Source organism: Scyliorhinus torazame, chromosome 12, assembly GCF_047496885.1.
Source record: "Scyliorhinus torazame isolate Kashiwa2021f chromosome 12, sScyTor2.1, whole genome shotgun sequence".
NCBI classification, from domain to species: domain Eukaryota; kingdom Metazoa; phylum Chordata; class Chondrichthyes; order Carcharhiniformes; family Scyliorhinidae; genus Scyliorhinus; species Scyliorhinus torazame.
Genome location: NC_092718.1, coordinates 29,962,325 through 29,987,199, shown reverse-complemented (window position 1 = coordinate 29,987,199; position 24,875 = coordinate 29,962,325). Strand labels below are relative to the sequence as shown.

General features: G+C 48.6%; 1 protein-coding gene across 1 annotated transcript in view; it reads left to right on the top strand.

Annotated features, from left to right (window-relative positions):
- The window catches only part of slc24a5 (solute carrier family 24 member 5), an 83,659-nt gene that overhangs the window by 20,208 nt on the left and 38,576 nt on the right, over positions 1 to 24,875 (top strand). Inside the window, exon 7 of the mRNA XM_072470602.1 lies at positions 5,003 to 5,209. Within this exon, the coding sequence (XP_072326703.1) occupies positions 5,003 to 5,209 (207 nt within the window). The remainder of the gene's footprint in view (positions 1 to 5,002; positions 5,210 to 24,875) is intronic.

Genomic DNA, 24,875 nt, shown 5'->3' with positions numbered 1-24,875 from the left:
ATTCACTATTCTTAAGAAATTGTCCCAAATACATCAATAAACTAATTTTACAGGCTACCTTTGCCATGTGTTTTACCCAATCTACATGTAGATTAAAGTCATCAATGATTTATTGTGGTATCTTTCTTACACACCCGATTTCTTCCTGTACACTCTGTCCTACAGTGTTGACTACTGTCAGGGGCCTACAAACCTTTGTATAGGTTTTGAAATGATGGTCACCATCTGTAGTTTAAAAATGTTGAGCTGTTACTTCTACAAGCTGCATCATTTCGAACAATTGATTTGGAAATGTTAGATAACGTTACTATTCTGCTGAAACAAACGTGAATAATGCTGAAAATTAAGCTATTGTTCACGATTTTTGTTTAAATTAGAGACCGCAAAAAGGCTAAACTAACTTGTCCTCATTCTTCAAAAATAAAAAAAAACAGAACTTTGCATTTCACAGGATGATTCTGGTGATCACTATTCATACATCCAGAGTCATCTTTTCAGCTTATCTTTGCCAATGACGGGTAGCAGAGTGGCGCAGTGGTTGGCACTGCTGCCTATGGCGCTGAGGACCCGGGTTCGATCCTGGCCCCGGGTCATTGTCCGTGTGGAGTTTGCACATTCTCCCAGTGTCTGCGTGGGTCTCACCCACACAACCCAAAGATGTGCAGGGTTAAGTGGATTGGCCATGCTAAATTACCAGTTAATTTGGAGGGAAAAAAAATAATTATTTTTAAAAATGTTTTTTAAACCTGTGTCCACTTGTCCTACTCTTTTCCAAATTTGCCTTTTTTTTTTGGATAAATTTAGAGTACCCAATTTTTTTTTTTCCCCTAATTATAGGGTCAATTTAGCGTTGCCAATCCACCTAACCTGCACATCTTTGGGTTGTGGGGTGAAACCTGCGCAGACACGGAGAGAATGAGCAAACTCCACACGGACAGTGACCCAGGGCCGGGATTGAGCCCGGGTCCTCAGCGCTGTAGGCAGCAGAGCTAACCACTGCGTCATGTGCCGCCCTTCCCAATTTGTCTTTTGGTATTCATCCTGAATTTATATTGAGGCTAACGACCCGAAATGGACCCTGACATCAGCCAAAATTCAGAGTTTTCAAGACTCTGAATACTTCAGATGGTGTCCTGATTTGAAAATGATTGGGGAAAGAAGCAGAAAGGACATGAAGGAAAAGCTTTTTTTAATGCAGCAAGTGGTTAAGAACTAGAATTCACTGCCTGAGTGTACGGCCGTGGCAGACGCAAACATGTGTTGGGATTTGCACCCCCCTCCGCTGACCCCGCAGCTGAGGTGGCACACCATTGGTCAGCGGCAGGTTCGTCTGGTCACACCACTGATAACAGGGTATCCTGTTGTATATGCCCTCGGCTGGGGAGGGGGGTGGGATGGGGGGCTGCCTTCAGCGGGAACGAAAGACCCTGCCGGCTGAACGGTTGGAATAATTATCTGGCTAAATATTTTTGCAGTGTTCGGGGAAAATGACGGAGTGGGACTAGCTGAGCTGCTCCTCGAGAGCCAACGGGGACCCAACAGACCAAATGCCTCCTCCTGTGCTCTAACCATCCTGATTCTAGGTCCAAGTCTTCCGTGTGCACTTTGGGGCTGGTTTAGCACAGGGCTAAAGAGCTGGCTTTTAAAGCAGACCAAGACAGGCCAGCAGCACGGTTCAATTCCCGTACCAGCCTCCCCGAACAGGCGCCGGAATGTGGCAACTAGAGGCTTTTCACAGTAACTTCATTTGAAGCCTTCTTGTGACAAGCGATATTTCATTTCATTTCTAAAGCATGTGACGCTGCACTAGAATGACATTCCACATAGTGTTTGTACTCTGCAGGGACTTTAATGCTTCCAACCAACCTATGACCAACCAACCAAGTCCAGGAGTCCAGCCAGACCTCCGAGTTGAATTATAGCCTAGTGCTGTTGCAGTAAAAAGAAAAACAATGAATTAAGTGGCATAATTGTAGAATTTGTGCTTCGAAAACATCGTCAATCACTGTTCAAATGAAAGTCAAAGATTTTGCTAATGCTGAAACATAAACCTGGATCAGTGGGCCTGGTATCTGTTGATGTTTTTGAGCTTGCTTTCCTTCAATTCTGAAACTGAGATAAACAAGTCTATTAATAGAATTGGGAAAGGGGAGGGGTAAAACAAAATTGCTGAAGCATTTGTAGAACATCTGCCCATCTTGGTGCCGGTAACCCTAAACTGGAAGGCTTGCTGGCTGAGTTGTGATAATAGATCTTCTCAGTCAAGTAATAGAACAAAGTATTTGAGAAATTTAAGCACTAAATTGATGTAAATAACCATGGAAGGGGGAGGCCTAATTTTTTTTTTAACGGTAGAAAAATGGGGAGGGGTGCAAAAAAACCCGCAAAATAATGTAGATGCTAGAAACCTGAAGCCAAAACGGAACATTCCGGAAACACTCAGCAGCTCAGACAGCATGGGCGGGATTCTCCGACGCCCCCCCCCCCCCCCCCCCCCCCCCCCCCAACCGGGTCGGAGAATACGCGAATCCTGCCCCGATGCCGGCTGCCGTATTCTCCGACGCCATTTTTCGGGCAGGGGCAGGATTCACGCCATGCCGATCGGGGCCGTTGGCAGCGCCACCCCCTCCGGCAATTCTCTGGGCCCTGATGGGCCAAGCGGCCGTCCGTCTTTGGCCAGTCCCGCCGGCGAGGGTTACGCATGGTCCCACACGGCGGGACCTGGCAGGTAATTCGTGGGGGGGGGGGATCCGAACCAGGGGGGCCCCCACGGTGGCCTGACCCGCAATCGGGGCCTACCGATCTGCGGGTGGGCCTGTGCCGTTGGGGCAGTTCTTCCTTCCGCGCCGGCCCCTGTAGGGCTCCGCCATGGCCGGCGGGGAGAAGAGAACCCCCCGCGCATGCGGCAAAATACGCTGGTCGGTCTGCACATGCGCGGAACCACGCCGGCGGTTCCGCGCATGCGCGAGATCATGCCGGCCCTTCGGCTGGAGCGGTGCCAACCCCTCCTGTTGACGCCGGAGTGGTTGGCGCGGGTTCTCCCGCCGGTGTGGGGGTCTTAATCCCCCAGAAGGGAGAATCCCGCTGCATGTGTGAACGGATGCAAGCTCTTTTTCAAAACCAAATGATCAGCAGGTTCAAAATCAAAGGACAAGATGCTGCCAGAGGACATATAGCATGTCCATAAAGATGGAGAGTAGCTTAGCAAAGAGAGCACAGCACCCGACCAGTGCCATACTTTCCCAGCACTTTGCTGTTTCAATTACGAACCTGGTCCCTGGAGCACCGTGACTTGGTGCCATTCTCCTGCCTTTTCCCCGTACCCCTGCGCATTGTTTCTAATCGAACAATCATCAAATGCCCTCTTGAATGCCTCAATTGAAACTGGTCCCACCACACTTCCGGCCAGTGCATTTCAGACCCGAACCACTCGCTGAATGACGAAGGTTTTCTCTCTCATTTGCGTCTTTTGCAAATCACTTTAAATCTGTGCCCTCTCCTTCTCGATCATTTTACGAGCAGGGAACAGTTTTTCCTGAGCCACTCTGTCCAACGCCCAAATGATTTTGAATGCCTCTATCTGATCTCGGCTTGGCTTTTTTCTCTCCGAGGAGAACAGTCCCAATCTATCCTCCGTTTCTCGTGGCCAGAACCATTCATCTCCCCTTTTACTCAGTTTTCCCATTACCCAAGTTATTCCCGTATCCACTGTTTCTTTCATCTGCTGAATTTCTTTTATTACCTTCCTGTTGCTTCGTCTGAGATGTTTTGCCAAACCATTAAACGAGTATTCCACTCCCATTTCTTGTTTCCTTCCCGCGATATGTTCTCATTTTTAACCATATTCAATTTAGATTTCTGCTCCATGTCAACTGTATACACTGGCCTACCCTGTCTTGTTTCCAGCATTTTTAGATCTGTTGCTAACTTTGCCTTAGTTTAATTGCTCTGTTTTATCACCTTTTGCTCTTGAGTCACCAGGTATCCTTATGATACTGCCACGTGGTTCAAGTCCGAGTAATGATCAATAATCCAATACGCCGCTTAGTAAGATTTAAATCAAAACACATTTATTATACACAGTAATCACTACTCATGTACAAATTCTATGTCTAAGCTACTTGTACAGCTAACAGACCAATACTTAACTTGGAACTGGCCCACCACGTCAGGGAAACGAATGGCCTTTCGTTCTGGTTCTGAGCCTGCGGGATTCAAAGTTGGTACAGATTGGTAGTAGGAGCGCCTATCTCGTAGCAAGTGTTGAAGTAAGACTTACAGTTTTGCGCGGCTGTTGAAGAGTGAAGAGAGAGTGCCTTGAACTTGGGGCTCAATTCTTATAGTCCCCAGGGGCTTCCTGCCTTTCGGGGCGGATCCTGTACCTGGTTCCAAGTGATTGGACTTTGTCCCAATCACTTGGTTCGATTTTCTCCAATGCTGGAGCGGTTCCCTGATCGATGGGCGATCTTGAGGTGGTCGTTCACCTCCCTTTGTGTAGGCTTCTGCTGGCGCCGAAGAGTCTGGTTTTGCTTTGTGTGTCTAAATGTTGCTCATTGTTCCCGGGGTTGCTCATTAGTATGCAGATGGCTGTTGTTTTGTTATGCTGATGGTTGCTGGCATGGATCTTGTCTGGCTTTTCCAGAGGTAAATACACAGCCAACCTGCAGCTGCTCGGTTTTGTCCTGTTGGCTGACTTTCCCATCAGCCTTTGCCGTTCGCTATTTTAAATCGGGAGTTGGCCATTTTAAGTGGTTACAGATCCTTGTCTTTTTGTGAAATAAATGTATCCTTTATGAGCCTGTTTACTATTTAATGATATCTTAACGTTTTTCATCCAAAATGTTTGATCTGTATCTTCTCTAAATAAACCAGTCACAACTGAATTGAATGGCAGGATGTGAAGCAACAGGCTGACCACTATGCTACTATGCTGCCCATCATGATCTGTATGTTCTTTTAATGTTTGAATTATTTGACCAGGTTATTTTTTAAACACATACAGATGAATCTCCTGTTTTCGTGATGCCTGAATCAGATACAAAGCGAATCATGTGGGTACTATCTCTTCCCATCGCTGTATTGCTGTACGTCACAATTCCGGATTGTCGCAGGCATCAATGGAGAAAGTGGTTCATTCTAACGTTTTTAATGAGTGCTGTGTGGATTTCTGGGTTTACGTATATTTTAGTTTGGATGGTATCCATAGTAGGTAAGTACAATCTCCGTTGTACCTAATTCAGTATGGTTCTCTTGGTGCAAAGAACATTTCAACGCTTTGCCTCTTGGTACTGTTTGTAAAAGGTTCATTTTCCCCACTATTTTTATTACCCCTATGTAAGCCTGGCTGACACTTATTCACTGGTCAAGTGTCCATTCCTGTTTCAAATTTTTCTGACCATTTCGGTTTTACAAAACCATTATGGAAACTAAAATTTGCAGTGATAGTTATCAGGCCCGGGATTCTCCCCTACCCGGTGAGGCAGGGGAATCCAGCGTAATGGAGTGGCGTGAACCACTCTGGCGTCGGGCCGTCCCAAAGGTGTGGAATTCTCCGCACCTTTAGGGGCCAAGCCCTCCCCTTGAGGGGCTAGGCCCGCGCCAGAGTGATTTCCGCCCCGCCGGCTGGCGGGAAAGGCCTTTGGCGCCACACCAGCTGGCGGCAAAAGGATTTCGCCGGGCGACGCATGCGCGGAGGCGTCAGCAGCCGCTCACTGCATCCCCGCGCATGCGCAGTGGAGGGTGTCTCTTCCGCTTCCGCCATAGTGAACACCATGATGAAGGCGGAAGAAAAAGAGTGCCCCCATGGCACAGGCCCGCCTGCCGATCGGTGGGCCCCGATCGTGGGCCAGGCCACCGTGGGGGCACCCCCCCGGGGCCAGATCGCCCGCGCCCCCCCCCCCCCCCCAACGATCCCGGAGCCCGCCCGCGCCGTCTGATCCCGCTGGTAAGGTAGGTGGTTCAATCCACGCCGGCTGGCGAGGGTTGACAGCGGTGGGACTTCTGCCCATCGTGGTCCAGAGAATCGCTGGGGGGAGCCCGCCGACCGGCGCGGCGCGATTCCCGCCCCCGCCGATTCTCTGGTAGCGGAATATTCGGGACACGGCGGGGGCGAGATTCACGCCAGGCCCCATTGATTCTCCGACCCGGCGGGGGGGGGGGGGGGGGGGGGGGTAGGAGAATCGCGCCCCCAGTTATTAACTTTGCCATTCATACCAATGATCTTAAACCCTATTCTAGAAAATTTTAGATAATGGAAAACGTGGCTGGGTTTCTTAACCACTAAGAGAAGGCACTAAACATCTGACCGTATCCAATTGCCTTTGAGTGCTATGGGGCGGCAGCAAGGAGATCTGGCTGTAAAACCGCTTGCCGAATTATGGGTGATAGGAAGGTGATCAACCAGTATTGTGACAACCCCATATAACAAAGAACAATACAGCACAGGAACAGGCCCTACGACCCTCTAAGCCTGCGCCAATCACGTGTCCTATCCAGACCAACCGCCTACATCCTTCCATACCCCGTCTGTTCATGTGCCTATCCAGATAAGTTTTAAAGGTCGCTAACGCATCTGCCTCAACCACCTCACTTGGCAGTGCATTCCAGGCCACCACCACCCTCTGTGTAAAAAAAAAAAAAAAAAAAAAAAAAAAAAAAAAAAAAACTTCCCACGCACATCTCCTCTGAAACTCCCCACCCCTCACCTTGAACTTGTGCCCCGTTGTAATTTTCAATTCCACCCTGGGAAAAAGCCTCCCAACTGTTCACCTTATCTATACCCCTAACAATTTTATAAACTTCTGTTAGGTTGCTCCTCAGCTTCCATCTCTCTCGGGAGAACAATCCCAGTTTATTTAATCTCCTCATAGCTGATACCCTCCATACCAGGCAACATCCTGGTAAACCTTTTCTGTACTTTCTCCAAAGCCTCCACATCCTTCTGGTAGTGCGGTGATCAGAATTGGACACAATATTCCAAATGTGGCCTAACCAAGTTCTATATAACTAACATAATTTTTGAGCAATTTATACTCGATACCCCGTCCGATGAAGGCAAGCATGTCATATGCTTTCTTTACCACCATTTCCACCTGTGCTGCCACTTTTGAGGATCTGTGGACCTGCACGCCCAGATCTCTGTGTCTCTATGCTCCTGATGGTTCTGCCACTTATTTTATAGCTCCCACCTAAATTGGATCTGCCAAAACGCATCACCTCTCATTTGTCCGGGTTAAATTCCATCTGCCATTTATCTGCCCAATTTTGCAGCCTATCTATATCCTGCTGTATTCTCTGACAATCTTCATCACTATCCGCAACTCCTGCAATCTTAATATCATCCACAAACTTGCTAATCAGACCCGCTACGTTTTCTTCCAAGTCATTTATATTTATACTTCAAACAGCAAAGGTCCCAGTACTGATCCCTGTGACACCACTAGTTACAGACCTCCATTCGGAAAAACACCCTTTCACTGCTACCCCCTGTCTTCTATGGCTAAGCAAGTTCAGAATCCATCCAGCTAGTTCACCCCTGACCCCATGTGATCTAAGCTTTTGCACCAGCCTGCCATGAGGGACCTTATCAAATGCTTTACTAAAGTCCATGTAGACAACATCCACAGCCCTTCCCTCGTCAATCACTTTTGTCACCTACTCAAAGAACTCAATTAAATTAGTGAGACATGACCTCCCTCGTACAAAGCCATGCTGTCTGTCGCTAATAAGACTATTCACTTCCAAATGTGCATAGATCCTATCTCTGAGAATCTTTTCCAACATTTTCACTATCACTGACGTCAAGCTCACTGGCTTATAATTAACCGGATTATCCTTGCAACCCTTTTTTTTTTTTGAGAAAATATTTTATTGAAGCATTTGTAATTTTCATAGTTTGACACATTAACATCTCTTAAACAACCGCGCGGGCCGACTCACTTAAGGAAAGAAAAAAAAACCTACAGAACAACGTCCCCTGTTCCCCGCACTCTATTCCTAGCTACCCGTAAACTATATTCTCTGTCCCATTGTAACATTGCCATGCCTCCTGTTTTCCTTTTTTTTTTCCCCCCCCTTACTGCTGACGTTCAATTCTCCTTGAAGTAGTCTATGAACGGCTGCTCAGGACGGACCCTTGAATTGATCCCCTCAAAGCGAATTTAATTTTCTCCAGACTGAGAAACCCTGCCATATCGCTGACCCACTGTCCTGACTTCGGGGGCTCAGAGTCCCTCCATCCCAGCAAAATCATGGACAGTTTTTATCATGGACATATTTAAGAACTCAGCGACCAACTTAAATGAGTATGCCACCATCAGCAAATGTGTGGACGACTGCGTGCCAAAGAAAGCAGTACGTATGTTCCCCAACTAGAAACCATGGCTCAATCGCGAGGCTGACTCCCGACTGAAGGACAGATCTGAGGCGTTCAAGTCAGACGACCCTGACCATGACCTATACAAGAAATCCAGGTACGACCTCCACAAAGCCATCCGAGATGCCAAGAGAGAATATCAAACCAAGCTGGAGTCACAGACAGACTCTCGGCGGTTGTGGCAAGGACTAAACAACATAACAGGCTACAAAGCAAAGCCGAGCAGTATCTCCGGCAGCAGCGCACCCCTCCCCAATGAACTCAATGAATTCTATGCTCGGTTCGAGCAGGTAACCAACAATCCGCTGTCGAGTGCCCCAGCAGCCCATACTCGTCCATACCCACCATCACAGCTTCCGAAGTCAGATCGGCCTTGCTGAATGTGAACCCTCGGAAGGCGATGGGCTGGACGGGATCCCTGGTCGTGCACTCGGAGCCTGCGCGGACCAGCTGGCAGAGGTGTTCGCGGACATCGTTGACCTGTCCCTTCTCCACTCAGAGGTCCCCACCTGCTTCAAGAGGACCACCGTCATACCGGTGCCAAAGAAGAACCAGGCAATGTACCGCAATGACTACTGTCCAGTGGCCCTGACTTCAGTCGTAATGAAGTGTTTTGAGAGGTTGATCATGACGCACATCACCTCCATACTCCCAGAACGCCTTGATCCACTGCAATTTGCATACCGTCGCAACCGGTCCACAGCAGACGCCATTTCCCTGGCCCTACACCCATCCCTGGAGCATCTCAACAACAAGGTCTCCTACATCAGACTCCTATTTATTGACTACAGTTCCGCCTTCAACACCATAATCCCAGCCAAGCTCCTATCAAAGCTCCAATTCCTAGGACTTGGCACCCCACTCTGCAACTGGATCCTTGATTTTCTGACCAACAGACCACAATCAGTAAGAATAAACAACAACACTGTCGTGTTGGGTGTCCTGGTTCACAAACAAGCCAACAATGCTGGAAGTGGTGTAACGCTATTTTATTAACTGTTCACCTGTGCTAACATACTGTAAACTTGGGTATAAGCAATACCAGCTTAACTGTGGACCATTTCCTATCACTAGCTATAGTGAGGCACTCAGCACATGGTGAATGTCTGTGATGCAGGCTGTGAGCTCTGTGCTCTGAGCTGGCTGCTGCTAGAATGAGCGGGAACTCTCCTGTCCCCTGTCTTTATAGTGCTTGTGCTCTCACTGGTGATTGGCTGCGGTGTTATGTATGCTGGTTGGTCCTACTGCATGTCCATCAGTGTGTGTATGTGATTGTACCATAATGTACTGATGTATATTATGACAAACACCTCCTCCACAATAGTCCTCAATACCGGGGCCCCGCAAGGCTGCATACTTAGCCCCCTACTCTACTCCCTGTACACACATGACTGCTTGGCAAAATTTGGTTCCAACTCCATCTACGTGTTTGCTGACGATGCGACCATAGTGGGCCGGATCTCAAATAACGACGAATCAGAATACAGGAGGGATATAGAGAACCTAGTGGAGTGGTGTAGCGACAACAATCTCTCCCTCAATGCCAGCAAAACTAAAGAGCTGGTCATTGACTTCAGGAAGCAAAGTACTGTACACAGCCCTGTCAGCATCAATGAAGCTGAGGTGGAGATGGTTAACATTTTCAAATTCCTAGGGGTGCACATCTCCAAAAACCTGTCCTGGTCCACCCACGTCGACGCTACCACCAAGAAAGCGCACAGCGCCTATACTTCCTCAGGAAACTAAGGAAATTCGGCATGTCCACATTAACCCGAACCAACTTTTACAGATGCACCATAGAAAGCATCCTGTCTGGCTGCATCACAACCTGGTATGGCAACTGCTCGGCCCAGAACCGCAAGAAACTTCAGAGAGTTGTGAACACAGCCCTGTCCGTCACACGAACCTGCCTCCCATCCATTGACTCCATCTACTCCACCCGCTGCCTGGGGAAAGCGGGCAGCATAATCAAAGACCACTCCCACCCGGCTTACTCACTCTTCCAACTTCTTCCATCGGACAGGAGAAACAGAAGTCTGAGAACACGCACGAACAGACTCAAAAAACGCTTTTTCCCCGATGTTACCAGACACTTACATGACCCTCTTGTGGACTGACCTCATTAACACTACACTCTGCATGCTTCATCCAATGCCGGTGCTTATGTAGTTACATTGTATACCTTGTGTTGCCCTATTATGTATTTTCTTTTATTCCCTTTTCTTCTCATGTACTTAATGATCTGTTGAGCTGCTCGCTGAAAAATACTTTTCACTGTACCTCGGTACACGTGACAATAAACAAATCCAATCCAAATCCATCGCTGGGCCACCAGGGAGGAGAAGGCCAGGACATCGGCCTCCCTCCACCCCTTGGCCCCCGGATCCTCCGATACCCCAAATATTGCCAATTCTGGACTCTGAGTTACCTGTCCTTCCAGGACCTCTGATATAACATCCGCAAATCCCTGCCAGAATCCCCTCAATTTCGGACATGCCCAAAACACATGTACATGGTTTGCCGGGCTACCCCCACACCGCCCACATCTGTCCTCCACCTCCTCAAAGAACCTGCTCATCCAGGCTATCGTTATGTGGGCCCGGTGGACCACCTTGAACTGGATCAAGCTAAGTCTTGCACACGACGAGGATGAATTGACTCTTCAGGGCTTTTTCTCACAGCTCTAATTATAACTCCCCATCCAGCTCTTCCCACTTCCTCTTCACCTCCCTGATAGGGGCCCCTTCCCACTCCCTCAACACCTTGTATATTTCCGAGACCTTCCTCTCTCCAACCGCTGTTTTTGACATCCCCTTATCTTGTAACCCCCTCAGGAGGAGGCGAGGGAAGCCTGGAACCTGCCTCCGGACAAAATCCCGTACCTAGAGGTACCGAAACTCGTTCCCACTTGGCAACTTAAACTCCTCCTCTAATGCCTCCACGGTAGGGAAACCCTCCTGAATGAATAGGTCCCCAAATCTCTCAATCCCGCCGCCATCCCCTATAGCTCCCAGCCAACACCCCCCCCCCCCCCCCCCCGGGGCAAACCGGTGATTGTTACAAATCGGTGACCACACTGACACCCCCTCCAATCTCATGTTTTGCCTCCATTGGCCCCCACACTGTAATGGCTGCCACCACCACAGGGCTCATAGAGTACCGAGCCGGCGAAAACGGCAGGGGCGCCGACAGTAACGTCTCCAAACTCGTACCCTTACAGGATGCCGCTTTCACTCGCTCCCACACCGACCCCTTCCCCACTACCCACTTCCTGACCATCGATATGTTGGCCGTCCTGTAATAGTTAATAAAGCTCAGGAGGGCCAAGCTCCCTCTCCGTGACCCTGTTCCAGGAGTGCCTTCTTTACTCTTGAGTTTTACTCGCGCAACCCTTCTTAAATAACAGTACAACATTGGTTATCCTCCAATCCTCTGGGATCTCACCTGTGGCCAATGAGGACACAAAGATTTCTGTCAGCGGCCCAGCGATTTCATCTCTTGTCTCCCTCAGTAATTTGGGAAAGATGCCATCTGGCCCTGGGGATTTGACTACCTTAATGCTTTTTCACACACCTAACACTTCCCCCCTCATAATAACGACCTGTTCTAAAATGTTTACACATCCCTCTGAGACACCACCAAATAACATGTCCATTTCCTTTGTGTGAATACCGATGCAAAATACTCATTAAGGACCTCACCTGCTTCCTTTGGTTCTACACATAATTTCCCTCCTTTTGTCCTTGAGTGGACCAATTTTTTCTCTAGCTGCCCTCTTGCACCTAATATACATATAAAATGCTTTGGGATTCTCCTTAATCCTGTCTGCCAAGGACATTTCATGACCCCTTTATGCTCTCCTAACTCCCTGCTTGATCTCTTTTCTACTTTCCTTGTATTCCTCAAGTGCTTCATCATCTGTTTTTAGTTGCTATATTTCACGTATGCATCTTTTTTTCTTTTTGACAAGATTTGCAGTTTCCCTGGTCATCGTTCTTCATCCTTTTTACTGGCACATGCCTGACCTGCACTCCCATCAACTGCTCCTCAAAAGACTCCCACATGCCAAATGTGGATTTACCCTCAAACAGCCTCTCCAAAAGAACAGCCTCCAAATCCTGCCTAATCTGGTTGTAGTTAGCCTTCCCCCAATTTAGCACCTTAACCCTAGGACAGCACTCTCCCTTTTCCATGAGTACCCGAAAGCTTAGGGAATTGCAGTCACTGCTCGCCACATGTTCCCCCACTGCAACTTTGATGACCTAGCCGGGCTCATTCCTTAGTACTCGGTCCAATATAGCCCCTTCTCTAGTTGGACTATCCACATTTGTTCCAAAAAACCTTCTTGGACACCCTTAACAAATTCCTCACAATCCAGACCCCTAGCCCTCAGGGAACATGGAATAAACTGCCAAGAGGAAGGGAAGGAGAGCTCACAGGACACTGGCACTTGCACAGTTTGGAAATCTACAGGCTTAAAATGTCAGTGATTGTATTTCACTGAATTACGCTTGCAAGTAAAAACCTATTGGAATATCTTTACTCTGGACCTTGTACAAATGGAAATACGTAACCTTTCCACAATTTGCTTTATTGTCCCCAATATTCATTGGCACAGCAAGAGGTGAATAAAAGGATAAGTGACTCTGTTGTAGTTGCTATTGTTGTGTTTGGTCCCTTGTACTTTTAAGATGAACTCATCAAACACTCCGATCTGTCCAACCAAGATCCTTTTATTATATCTCGCACAGTAGGATGGCAATCTGATACAGAGTATGTTATCATAAGAGTCTGCTACTCCTCTGGAACATACAATTCTGCTGACCTGTTTTATGTCTTATTACCCTCTATCTTGTGTTCTTCTCAAGATGGCCGGATGAACCTCTCTTTATATACAGGTCCCCGGTCACATGACCTTGGTCTTGAAACCGCATGGTGTGTCTGTACTGCCACCTGCTGGTTGGAGGTCTCACACAATCCAACTATGATATGGCCCGTAGGCATATCACCACATCCCCCTTCCTCACAATACATCAATTTAAATTCCCTTTACAGGAAACATTACATTTTACATATTATGCAGACAAGGCATATCACTGATAGAGTAAGCAAGTTTGACAAAGTTTTCATTTGCATTCTGTGCAGAAATCAATGTTTCAAATCGGTTTCCACTTCTGCAGAGTCGGGCACACATGCCGGCTTATTGCTTGCCTTGCGCTTCCCCCGGTGCTGTTGAAAGGCCTTTGTCCAAGACCGCCACATCTGCGTCAGCAGTCGCTTTCGCTTTCGTTTTCTGGCACGTTGTTGCTTGTAATCTGCAAGTGCATTCGATATTGGCTGGCTGGCGGGATTTGGTGGTTCTCCTAGCCTTTTCTTCTTCCTCTTTGTTTTCTGGACACGTTGAAGTGCTCTAGTGTGTCTCTTGGTTTCTTCTCTATCGCCGCCTCTTTTGTGGCGCTGGTCGTTTTTGTGTGGTGAGGTGTCCGAAGAAGTCTAGGCATCTGCTCGTCCCTGGACAGTGTGAGCGCGCCCATTTCTACGGCCTCATCAGCATGCTGGATCACCCTGGTTTCTGGTGCCAGCAGGGAGGATGGAAACATGCTTGGTGGTCTCACCTCATCTTGGCTTGGTCGTCATCACTAGAGATGGCTACGGCTTATGGTTGAGCTGATCCAAGCCCTGGGTCTTCCGGACAAAACTCATGGTGAGTGGAGCTGCATAATGATGTGGTCATTAGGTCGCCTTCAGGATCAGTGTCAGAGTCGCCTAATAATCCTACTTCCGCATCACCTCTCTCAGCCTCTTCATCAATGTCCTCCCATTCGTCTTCTATATCGCCGCCTGCTTGGGAGTGCGTCATTGGAACCGTTTCCAGAACTTGGGGTGGGACATGTATCTCCGAGGCCAGTTTCTCTAAAATAGGTACGATATCTTGTGCTTCTTGTTCCCTCAATGGCCGATCGTCAGTAGCATAGGCAGCCTTCAATTCTGTCTGCGCCATCTCTAAATTCCCACTCTCCACAGAATCCAGCATGTTCCGGGCGTCCCCCGTGACCACCTTGTCATTGCTTGCAGACCACCGGAGGCTTGTCTCTGGAGCCTCGTGTGCTGCTGGCGAAGAGATGGACAAGCAGTTCATTGTGTTTAGCATCTGTCTCACCTTCATCATCGTCAGTAACGTCAAACAGTTTCTCATGATATTCGGCCCCGGATTCGGCACGACCGTCCGTCTTTGCACCTGTAACTGTGCACACGGAATTACATGCTTTTGAAATGGGGCGCCAATTTCAAAACCAGCCTTTCGCTTGGCCGCCATTGCTGGGCTTAAGCTTTCACTTTGTGGAACGTGAGTGGGCCTGAAAAGGTTGTAAAAAGATTCCTTGGATGTGGTTCTTTTCACTGTTGTGTGTGATTGCTCGGGCCCCTGTGGTTTGGTTTTGTTCGACTTTCTTGGACTGTAACATTTTGCCGTCCCTCCAGTTGACTGTGGATCCGATGATCTGCGGCTCATCCATGCACGATTTCAGCGGCTGTGAATCCACCTGTTGCACTTTACTTATCACCTCATTTGTAAAGTACTCATTAGGCTGAATGCAAACTCCAGAGTGAAGCTCCATGGCTTTTTAGTCTCTGTCCATTTAACACTCCTATCACGCAGGTGCTCTAATACGGGTTCACCATCTCCTCGTATCATGCCATTGAGTCGAAGCACGTTCTTCAAGGCTGTTAGCCAGAATTGTGGAATGCTCGCCGGCAATTCTGTCCCTATGCCTGGTTTGTCGTCTCCCAATAGGATTTCTTCTAAATCCTCATACACCGTGCATACCTTAATGCCTTGCAGTGATTCACTGTGTACAGGCGACCAGCTATCTCCTTGGAGATTTAACCGCTCGACTAGATTTAATGATTTCCACGATTTTAAACCAATCACTGAGTCTACATCCAAACCAACGATATGAAAAAGTACTGTGTGCTTTACAGCTGCCACTGAGAGCTGTACACAAACATCAAAAGTCTCTAGCATTCTGTTGCCGAAGTCTATCATGATTCCTGGCCGATTCGCAAAGTCTCGCTTCACATTTAGCTGCTGCAAAATATGCTGATTTTACTAGGTTCATTAACGTTTTACGGTCAAAGTCACACTGAATGAAATTATCATTGAGCAATACCTTTTGATTTGAGTATGGACGTGAAATTGTTCAGAACCTTCTGGTTGGCTTCATGCTTTGTTCTGATTGCGCTTCCATCTTGTTTCTGTTCACCACATGGTTTCTCGGCGCGATGAAATCAATGTAAAATTACTCTTCTGTGTCAATTTCATCTACGGCATGCACGGCTCATGCATGATCAATGGTGGAATTTTGCAAAGTGCCCAACACAGCCACACCTGGAACAGGCTTTTCCATATGCCGGCCATTGCCGTGGGAGATGTTGAGTGCCACATTTTTGGCACAAGGTGGCGCAAACTCCTGACGGCCGCTTAAAATGGCCGCCTGCACTGGGACCACGTTTCTTTTTTTAAAAAAATATTTTATTGAAAATTTTTGGTCAACCAACACAGTACATTGTGCATCCTTTACACAATATTATAACAACACAAATAACTATGACCTATTTTATAAACAGAAAATTAATAAATAATAAATAACAAAAATGAAAACTAACCCTAATTGGCAACTGCCTTATCACAAGTAACACTCTCCAAAAATATACTTTAACAGTCCAATATATAATTATCTGTAGAAACGACCTATACATATTATACAGTATATATTAACAACCCTGAGAGTCCTTCTGGTTCCTCCTATCTTCCCCCTCCCCCCCCCCCCCCCCCCGATCCTGGGCTGCTGCTGCTGCCTTCTTTTTTCCATTCCATCTATCTTTCTGCGAGGTATTCGACGAACGGTTGCCACCGCCTGGTGAACCCTTGAGCCGACCCCCTTAGGACGAACTTAATCCGCTCTAGCTTTATAAACCCTGCCATGTCATTTATCCAGGTCTCCACCCCCGGGGGCTTGGCTTCTTTCCACATTAGCAATATCCTACGCCGGGCTACTAGGGACGCAAAGGCCAAAACATCGGCCTCTCTCGCCTCCTGCACTCCCGGCTCTTGTGCAACCCCAAATATAGCCAACCCCCAGCTTGGTTCGACCCGGACCCCCACTACTTTTGAAAGCACCTTTGTCACCCCCATCCAAAACCCCTTTAGTGCCGGGCATGACCAAAACATATGGGTATGATTCGCTGGGCTTCTCGAGCACCTCGCACAACTATCCTCCACCCCAAAAAATTTACTGAGCCGTGCTCCAGTCATATGCGCCCTGTGTAATACCTTAAACTGAATCAGGCTTAGCCTGGCACACGAGGATGACGAGTTTACCCTGCTTAGGGCATCTGCCCACAGCCCCTCCTCGATCTCCTCCCCCAGCTCTTCTTCCCATTTCCCTTTTAGTTCATCTACCATAGTCTCCCCTTCGTCCCTCATTTCCCTATATATATCTGACACCTTACCATCCCCCACCCATGTCTTTGAGATCACTCTGTCCTGCACCTCTTGTGTCGGGAGCTGCGGGAATTCCCTCACCTGTTGCCTCGCAAAAGCCCTCAGTTGCATATACCTGAATGCATTCCCTTGGGGCAACCCATATTTCTCGGCCAGCGCTCCCAGACTCGCGAACTTCCCATCCATAAACACATCTTTCAGTTGCGTTATTCCTGCTCTTCGCCACATTCCATATCCCCCATCCATTCCCCCCGGGGCAAACCTATGGTTGTTTCTTATCGGGGACCCCCCCAAGGCTCCAGTCTTTCCCCTATGCCGTCTCCACTGTCCCCAAATCTTCAGTGTAGCCACCACCACCGGGCTTGTGGTGTAGTTCCTCGGTGAGAACGGCAATGGGGCTGTCACCATAGCCTGTAGGCTAGTCCCCCTACAGGACGCCCTCTCTAATCTCTTCCACGCCGCTCCCTCCTCCTCTCCCATCCACTTACTCACCATTGAAATATTAGCGGCCCAATAATACTCACTTAGGCTCGGTAGTGCCAGCCCCCCCCCCTATCCCTGCTACGCTGTAAGAATCCCTTCCTCACTCTCGGGGTCTTCCCGGCCCACACAAAACCCATGATGCTCTTTTCGATCCTTTTAAAAAAATAAAAAAAAGCCTTCGTGATCACCACCGGGAGGCACTGAAACACAAAGAGGAATCTCGGGAGGACCACCATCTTAACCGCCTGCACCCTCCCTGCCAGTGACAGGGATACCATATCCCATCTCTTGAAATCCTCCTCCATTTGTTCCACCAACCGCGTTAAATTTAACCTATGCAATGTGCCCCAATTCTTGGCTATCTGGATCCCCAGGTAACGAAAGTCCCTTGTTACCTCCCTCAATGGTAGGTCCTCTATTTCTCTACTCTGCTCCCCTGGATGCACCACAAACAACTCACTTTTCCCCATGTTCAATTTATACCCTGAAAAATCCCCAAACTCCCCAAGTATCCGCATTATTTCTGGCATCCCCTCCGCCGGGTCTGCCACATATAGTAACAAATCGTCCGCATACAAAGATACCCGGTGTTCTTCTCCTCCTCTAAGTACTCCCCTCCACTTCTTGGAACCCCTCAACGCTATCGCCAGGGGCTCAATCGCCAGTGCAAACAATAATGGGGACAGAGGGCATCCCTGCCTTGTCCCTCTATGGAGCCGAAAATATGCAGATCCCCGTCCATTCGTGACCACGCTCGCCATCGGGGCCCTATACAACAGCTGCACCCATCTAACATAACCCCTCTCCAAAACCAAATCTCCTCAACACCTCCCACAAATAATCCCACTCCACTCTATCAAATGCTTTCTCGGCATCCATCGCCACTACTATCTCCGTTTCCCCCTCTGGTGGGGGCATCATCATTACCCCTAACAGCCTCCGTATATTCGTGTTCAGCTGTCTCCCCTTCACAAACCCAGTTTGGTCCTCGTGGACCACCCCCGGGACACATTCCTCTATTCTCATTGCCATTACCTTGGCCAGAATCTTGGCATCTACATTTAGGAGGGAAATAGGTCTATAGGACCCGCATTGTAGCGGGTCCTTTTCCTTCTTTAAGAGAAGCGATATCGTTGCTTCAGACATAGTCGGGGGCAGTTGTCCCCTTTCCTTTGCCTCATTAAAGGTCCTCGTCAATACCGGGGCGAGCAAGTCCACATATTTTCTATAGAATTCGACTGGGAATCCATCCGGTCCCGGGGCCTTTCCCGCCTGCATGCTCCTAATTCCTTTCACCACTTCTTCTACCTCGATCTGTGCTCCCAGTCCCATCCTTTCCTGCTCTTCCACCTTGGGAAATTCCAGCCGATCCAAAAAGCCCATCATTCTCTCCCTCCCATCCGGGGGTTGAGCTTCATATAATTTTTTATAAAATGTCTTGAACACTCCATTCACTCTCTCCGCTCCCCGCTCCATCTCTCCTTCCTCATCCCTCACTCCCCCTATTTCCCTCACTGCTCCCCTTTTCCTCAATTGGTGTGCCAGCAACCTGCTCGCCTTCTCCCCATATTCGTACTGTACACCCTGTGCCTTCCTCCATTGTGCCTCTGCAGTGCCCGTAGTCAGCAAGTCAAATTCTACATGTAGCCTTTGCCTTTCCCTGTACAGTCCCTCCTCCGGTGCTTCCGCATAGTGTCTGTCCACCCTCAAAAGTTCTTGCAGCAACCGCTCCCGTTCCTTACTCTCCTGCTTCCCTTTATGTGCCCTTATTGATATCAGCTCCCCTCTAACCACCGCCTTCAGCGCCTCCCAGACCACTCCCACCTGGACCTCCCCATTATCATTGAGTTCCAAGTACTTTTCAATGCACCCCCTCACCCTTAGACACACCCCCTCATCTGCCATTAGTCCCATGTCCATTCTCCAGGGTGGGCGCTCTCCTGTTTCCTCCCCTATCTCCAAGTCTACCCAGTGTGGGGCGTGATCCGAAATGGCTATAGCCGTATATTCCGTTCCCCTCACCTTCGGGATCAACGCCCTTCCCAGCACAAAAAAGTCTATTCACGAGTAGACTTTATGGACATAGGAGAAAAACGAGAACTCCTTACTCTTAGGTCTGCTAAATCTCCACGGGTCTACACCTCCCATCTGCTCCATAAAATCTTTAAGTACCTTGGCTGCTGCCGGCCTCCTTCCAGTCCTGGACTTCGACCTATCCAGCCCTGGTTCCAACACCGTATTAAAATCTCCCCCCATTATCAGCTTTCCCATCTCTAGGTCCGGAATGCGTCCTAGCAACCGCCTCATAAAATTGGCATCATCCCAGTTCGGGGCATATACGTTTACCAAAACCACCGTCTCCCCCTGTAGTTTGCCACTCACCATCACGTATCTGCCCCCGTTATCCGCCACTATAGTCTTTGCCTCGAACATTACCCGCTTCCCCACTAATATAGCCCCCCCCTGTTTTTCGCATCTAGCCCCGAATGGAACACCTGCCCCACCCATCCTTTGCGTAGCCTAACCTGGTCTATCGGTTTCAGGTGCGTTTCCTGTAACATAACCACATCTGCCTTAAGTTTCTTAAGGTGTGCGAGTACCCGTGCCCTCTTTATCGGCCCGTTCAGCCCTCTCACGTTCCACGTGATCAGCCGGGTTGGGGGGCTTCCTACCCCCCCCCCCCCCCCCCCCCCCCTTGTCGATTAGCCATCCCCTTTTTCCAGCTCCTCACCCGGTTCCCACGCAGCTGTATCTCCCCCAGGCGGTGCCCCCCCGCCCATCCTCTCCCATACCAGCTCCCCCCTCTCCCCAGCAGCAGCAACCCAGTAATTCCCCCCCTCCCACGCCCCCCCCGCTAGATCCCCCGCTAGCGTAATTACTCCCCCCATGTTGCTCCCAGAAGTCAGCAAACTCTGGCCGACCTCGGCTCGTACCGTGCGACGCCCCCTCCTTCCTGCTTCTCTATTCCCGCCATGATTATCATAGCGCGGGAACCAAGCCCGCGCTTCTCCCTTGGCCCCGCCCCCAATGGCCAACGCCCCATCTCCTCCACCTCCCCTCCTCCCCCCATCACCACCAGTGGAAGAGAGAAAAGTTACCACATCGCAGGATTAGTACATAAAACTCCTCTTTCCCCCCTTTTTAACCCCCCTCTTCGCCCCCCACATTCGCCCCACCACTTTGTTCAAACGTTCTTTTTAATAACCCGCTCATTCCAGTTTTTCTTCCACAATAAAAGTCCACGCTTCATCCGCCGTCTCAAAGTAGTGGTGCCTGCCTCGATATGTGACCCACAGTCTTGCCGGTTTCAGCATTCCAAATTTTATCATCTTTTTATGAAGCACCGCCTTGGCCCAATTAAAGCTCGCCCTCCTTCTCGCCACCTCCGCACTCCAGTCTTGATAAACGCGGATCACCGCGTTCTCCCATTTACTGCTCCGAGTTTTCTTTGCCCATCTAAGGACCATTTCTCTATCCTTAAAACGGAGGAATCTCACCACTATGGCTCTGGGAATTTCTCCTGCTCTCGGTCCTCGCGCCATCACTCGGTATGCTCCCTCCACCTCCAACGGACCTGCCGGGGCCTCCGCTCCCATTAACGAGTGCAGCATCGTGCTCACATATGCCCCGACGTCCGCTCCCTCCACACCTTCAGGAAGACCAAGAATCCTCAGGTTGTTCCTCCTTGCATTGTTCTCCAGTGCATCCAACCTTTCCACACATCGTTTCTGATGTGCCTCATGCATCTCCGTCTTCACCACCAGGCCCTGTATGTCGTCCTCATTCTCGGCTGCCTTTGCCTTCACGACCCGAAGCTCCCGCTCCTGGGTCTTTTGTTCCTCCTTTAGCCCTTCGATCGCCTGTAGTATCGGGGCCAACAGCTCTTTCTTCATTTCCTTTTTGAGCTCTTCCACACAGCATTTCAAGAACTCTTGTTGTTCAGGGCCCCATGTGAAACTGCCACCTTCCGACGCCATCTTGGATTTTGCTTGCCTTCCTTGCCGCTGTTCTAAAGGATCCACTGCAATCCGGCCACTTTCTCCTCCTTTTTTCATCCGTATCCAGGGGGGATTCCCTTCTGGTTTACCGCACAGTGTTTTTAGCCGTCAAAATTGCCGTTGCGGCTCCTATCAAGAGCCCAAAAGTCCGTTTCACCGGGAGCTGCCGAAACGTGCGACTCAGCTGGTCATCGCCGCACCCGGAAGCCGGGACCACGTTTCTTTATGACGTGAGTCACAGCACTAATGGCGCTGGCTTCTTCATCCACTGGCAAATCTTCACTTTTTTCCAGTACTAGATCTTCCTCCCGCAATAGTATCGCCTGAAGGTTATCATCAAGCACACCATATTCAATTTGGTCGTGAATTAACGAGGATTTTAAGTCACCGAAGTTATATGACTGGGCCTTCAGCCTCAGGTCTGTGACAAAATCATCAAATGATTCGCCAGGTCTCTGGATATACATATGAAACATATAACGCTCAAATGTTTCATTCTTCTTGGGGGAGCAGTGTTTATCTAAGCACTTTCAAAAGACAAATGAGTTATATATTTGAGTGCTTGTGAACCTGCGAGTGCTTGTGAACCTGCCAATGTTAGGAGCAACGCGATTCGCCTTTCATCAGGCTGGGCCTGCAGGCCCACGGCCAAAACATAAAGTTCAAACGGCCGTTTGAATAGCCGCCATTTCTCACCTACGTAGCCGGATGTCCGAAGCTGGGGTGGGGGCCCTCAGTCCGTCCATCTGAACTTCAACATTTTTACGTGTTGGGTCGCCTCAGGTTGCAGTTCACCAGGGCAATCTTCCAGCCGAATGCCTAACGTTGTCACTGCCGTTGCCAACCTCAAATCTTCATGCCTGGTACCATGTTGTGTTGGTCCCTTGTACTTTAAAGATGAACTCACCCAACACTTTGATCTGTCCAACCAAGTTCCTCTTATTGTGTCTTATTCAGTAGGATGGCAATCTGATGCAGAGCACGTTATCATGGAGTCTTGCTACTCCTCTGGAACTCACAACTTCTGCTGACTTGCCACATGTACATTTTATTACCCTCTCTCCTGTGTTCTTCTCGAGATGGCCGGATGAGCCCCTCTTTATATGCAGGTCCCCGGTCACATGGCCGTGATCTTGAAACCGCATGGTGTGTCTGTACTGCCACCTGCTGGTTGGAGGTCTCTCACCATCCAGCTATGATCTGGCCCATAGGCATATCGCCACAGCTGTGCAGAATGTCTATGGTTTCCGACATCCTGATGCATGAGGAACAGGCATTAAACAAACTGAAGTCTGAATTTGAGCATAATGGTGACAATGCTGCACTACTCTTTAGATTAGATGTTTTTGGTGGTGTTTGAAGGATCAGGTTGGCCTGGGTATAGGAAGAACACCCTTTCAAATAGCAGCATGCGATATTATCTAGCCACCTGAAAAGTCATTTATCTGACGGCGCCTCCTGAACTTCCAGCACTCATGCAGTGGAGCAGTACAATTAGAAAACCAGTGACCCATTTCATGAAGCCTTTTGTGCAGTTCGATTGTGTGGTGCATAAGGACTGCATCAATGCACCCAACTCTCTAACATATAGTTAAAAGCGGCAGTGCTGGATATACTGCAAGGATTGCCATACTGTGCAAGTAGATGGAGGAGGCCCTTCATTTGAAGATTTAAATGTAAAGTTAACCAGTCTTGTAAGATTTTAATCTGCGGTACATTGCCAGTGTTTTTGTTTTTCTTGCAAGTTACATAAACTGGCTATTCTGTTGTAAATTAGTTGGGAACAAACATTGATAAAAGTTTATACATTCAAGTAAGGGCCCAACGTGAAACATTAGCAAGTCTCGAATTCTGGCAATTGGTGATGCAGTTCCCAGCACGGAAAATCGTTATTGTAAAGCTTGAATGAGCACTCAATTGTGGACATTATTTCATGGTCTTCCTCTTGAGAAATATCAGAGGGAGTGTGGACCGCCGAAGCTGTGAAGGTTGGTATGCTGTATCAAAACATGTGACATCAACTGACTTGGAATCGGAAAATAAGGTTATTGTCCTGAGATTATAGTCATGTGACAGCCGATCAAAACTTGAAAAGATAACTTGTAAAGAACGTATTTACTTGATATAAGATCTGTATAAAATCCCCACAGCACAGAAGGAGGCCATTAGGCCCTTCCAGTCTGCACTAATCCTCTGAAAGGGTACCCTACTGAACAAAGAACAAAGAAGTACAGCACAGGAACAGGCCCTTCGGCCCTCCAAGCCTGCGCCGACCATTCTAAACTAAAATCGTCTGCACTTCCGGGGTCCGTATCCCTCTATTCCCATCCTATTCATTCATTTGTCAAGATGGCCCTTAAACGTCACTATCGTCCCTGCTTCCATCGCCTCCTCTGGCAGCGAGTTCCAGGCATCCACTATCCTCTGTGTGTAAAGAAAAAAAAACGTGCCTCATACATCTCCTCTAAACCTTGCCCCTCGCACCTTAAACCTATGACCCCTAGTAATTGACCCCTCTACCCTGGGAAAAAGTCTCTGACTATCCACGCTGTCTATGCCCCTCATAATTTTGTAGACCTCTATCAGGTTGCCCCTCAACCTCATTCGTTCCAGTGAGATCAAACCAAGTTTATTAAACCTCTCCTCATAGCTAATGCCCTCCATACCAGGCAACATCTTGGTAAATCTCATCTGCACCCTCTCTAAAGCCGCCACATCCTTCTGGTAGTGTGGCGACCAGAATTGAACACTATACTCCCAAGTGTGGCCTAACTAAGGTTCTATACAGCTGCAACATGACTTACCTATTTTTATACTCAATGCCCCGGCCAATGAAGGCAATCATGCTGTATGCCTTCTTGACTACTTTCTCCACCTATGTTGCCCCTTTCAGTGACCTGTGGACCTGTACTCCTAGATCTCTCTGACTGTCAATACTCTTGAGGATTCTACCATTCACTGTATATTCCCTTCCTGCATTAGACCTTCCAAAATGCATTACATCACATTTGTCCGGATTAAACTCCATCTGCCATCTATCCGCCCAAATCTCCAAACAATCTAAATCCTGCTGTATCCTCTGACAGTCCTCATCGCCATCCGCAATTCCACCAACCTTTGTGTCGTCCGCAAACTTACGAATCAGACCAGTTACATTTTCCCCCAAATCATTGGTATATACTATGAACAGCAAAGGTCCCAGCATTGATCCCTGCGGAACACCACTAGTCACAGCCCTCCAATTAGAAAAGCACCCTTCCATTGCTACTCTCTGCCTTCTGTGACCTACCCAATTCTGTATCCATTTTGCCAGCTCACCTCTGATTCCCTATGACTTCACCTTCTGTGCCAGTCTGCCATGAGGGACCTTGTCAAAGGCCTTACTGAAGTTCATATAGACAACATCCACTGCCCTACCTGCATCAATCATCTTTGTGACCTCCTCGAAAACTCTATCAAATTAGTGAGACACAACCTCCCCTTCACAAAACTGTACTGCCTCTCACTAATACGACCC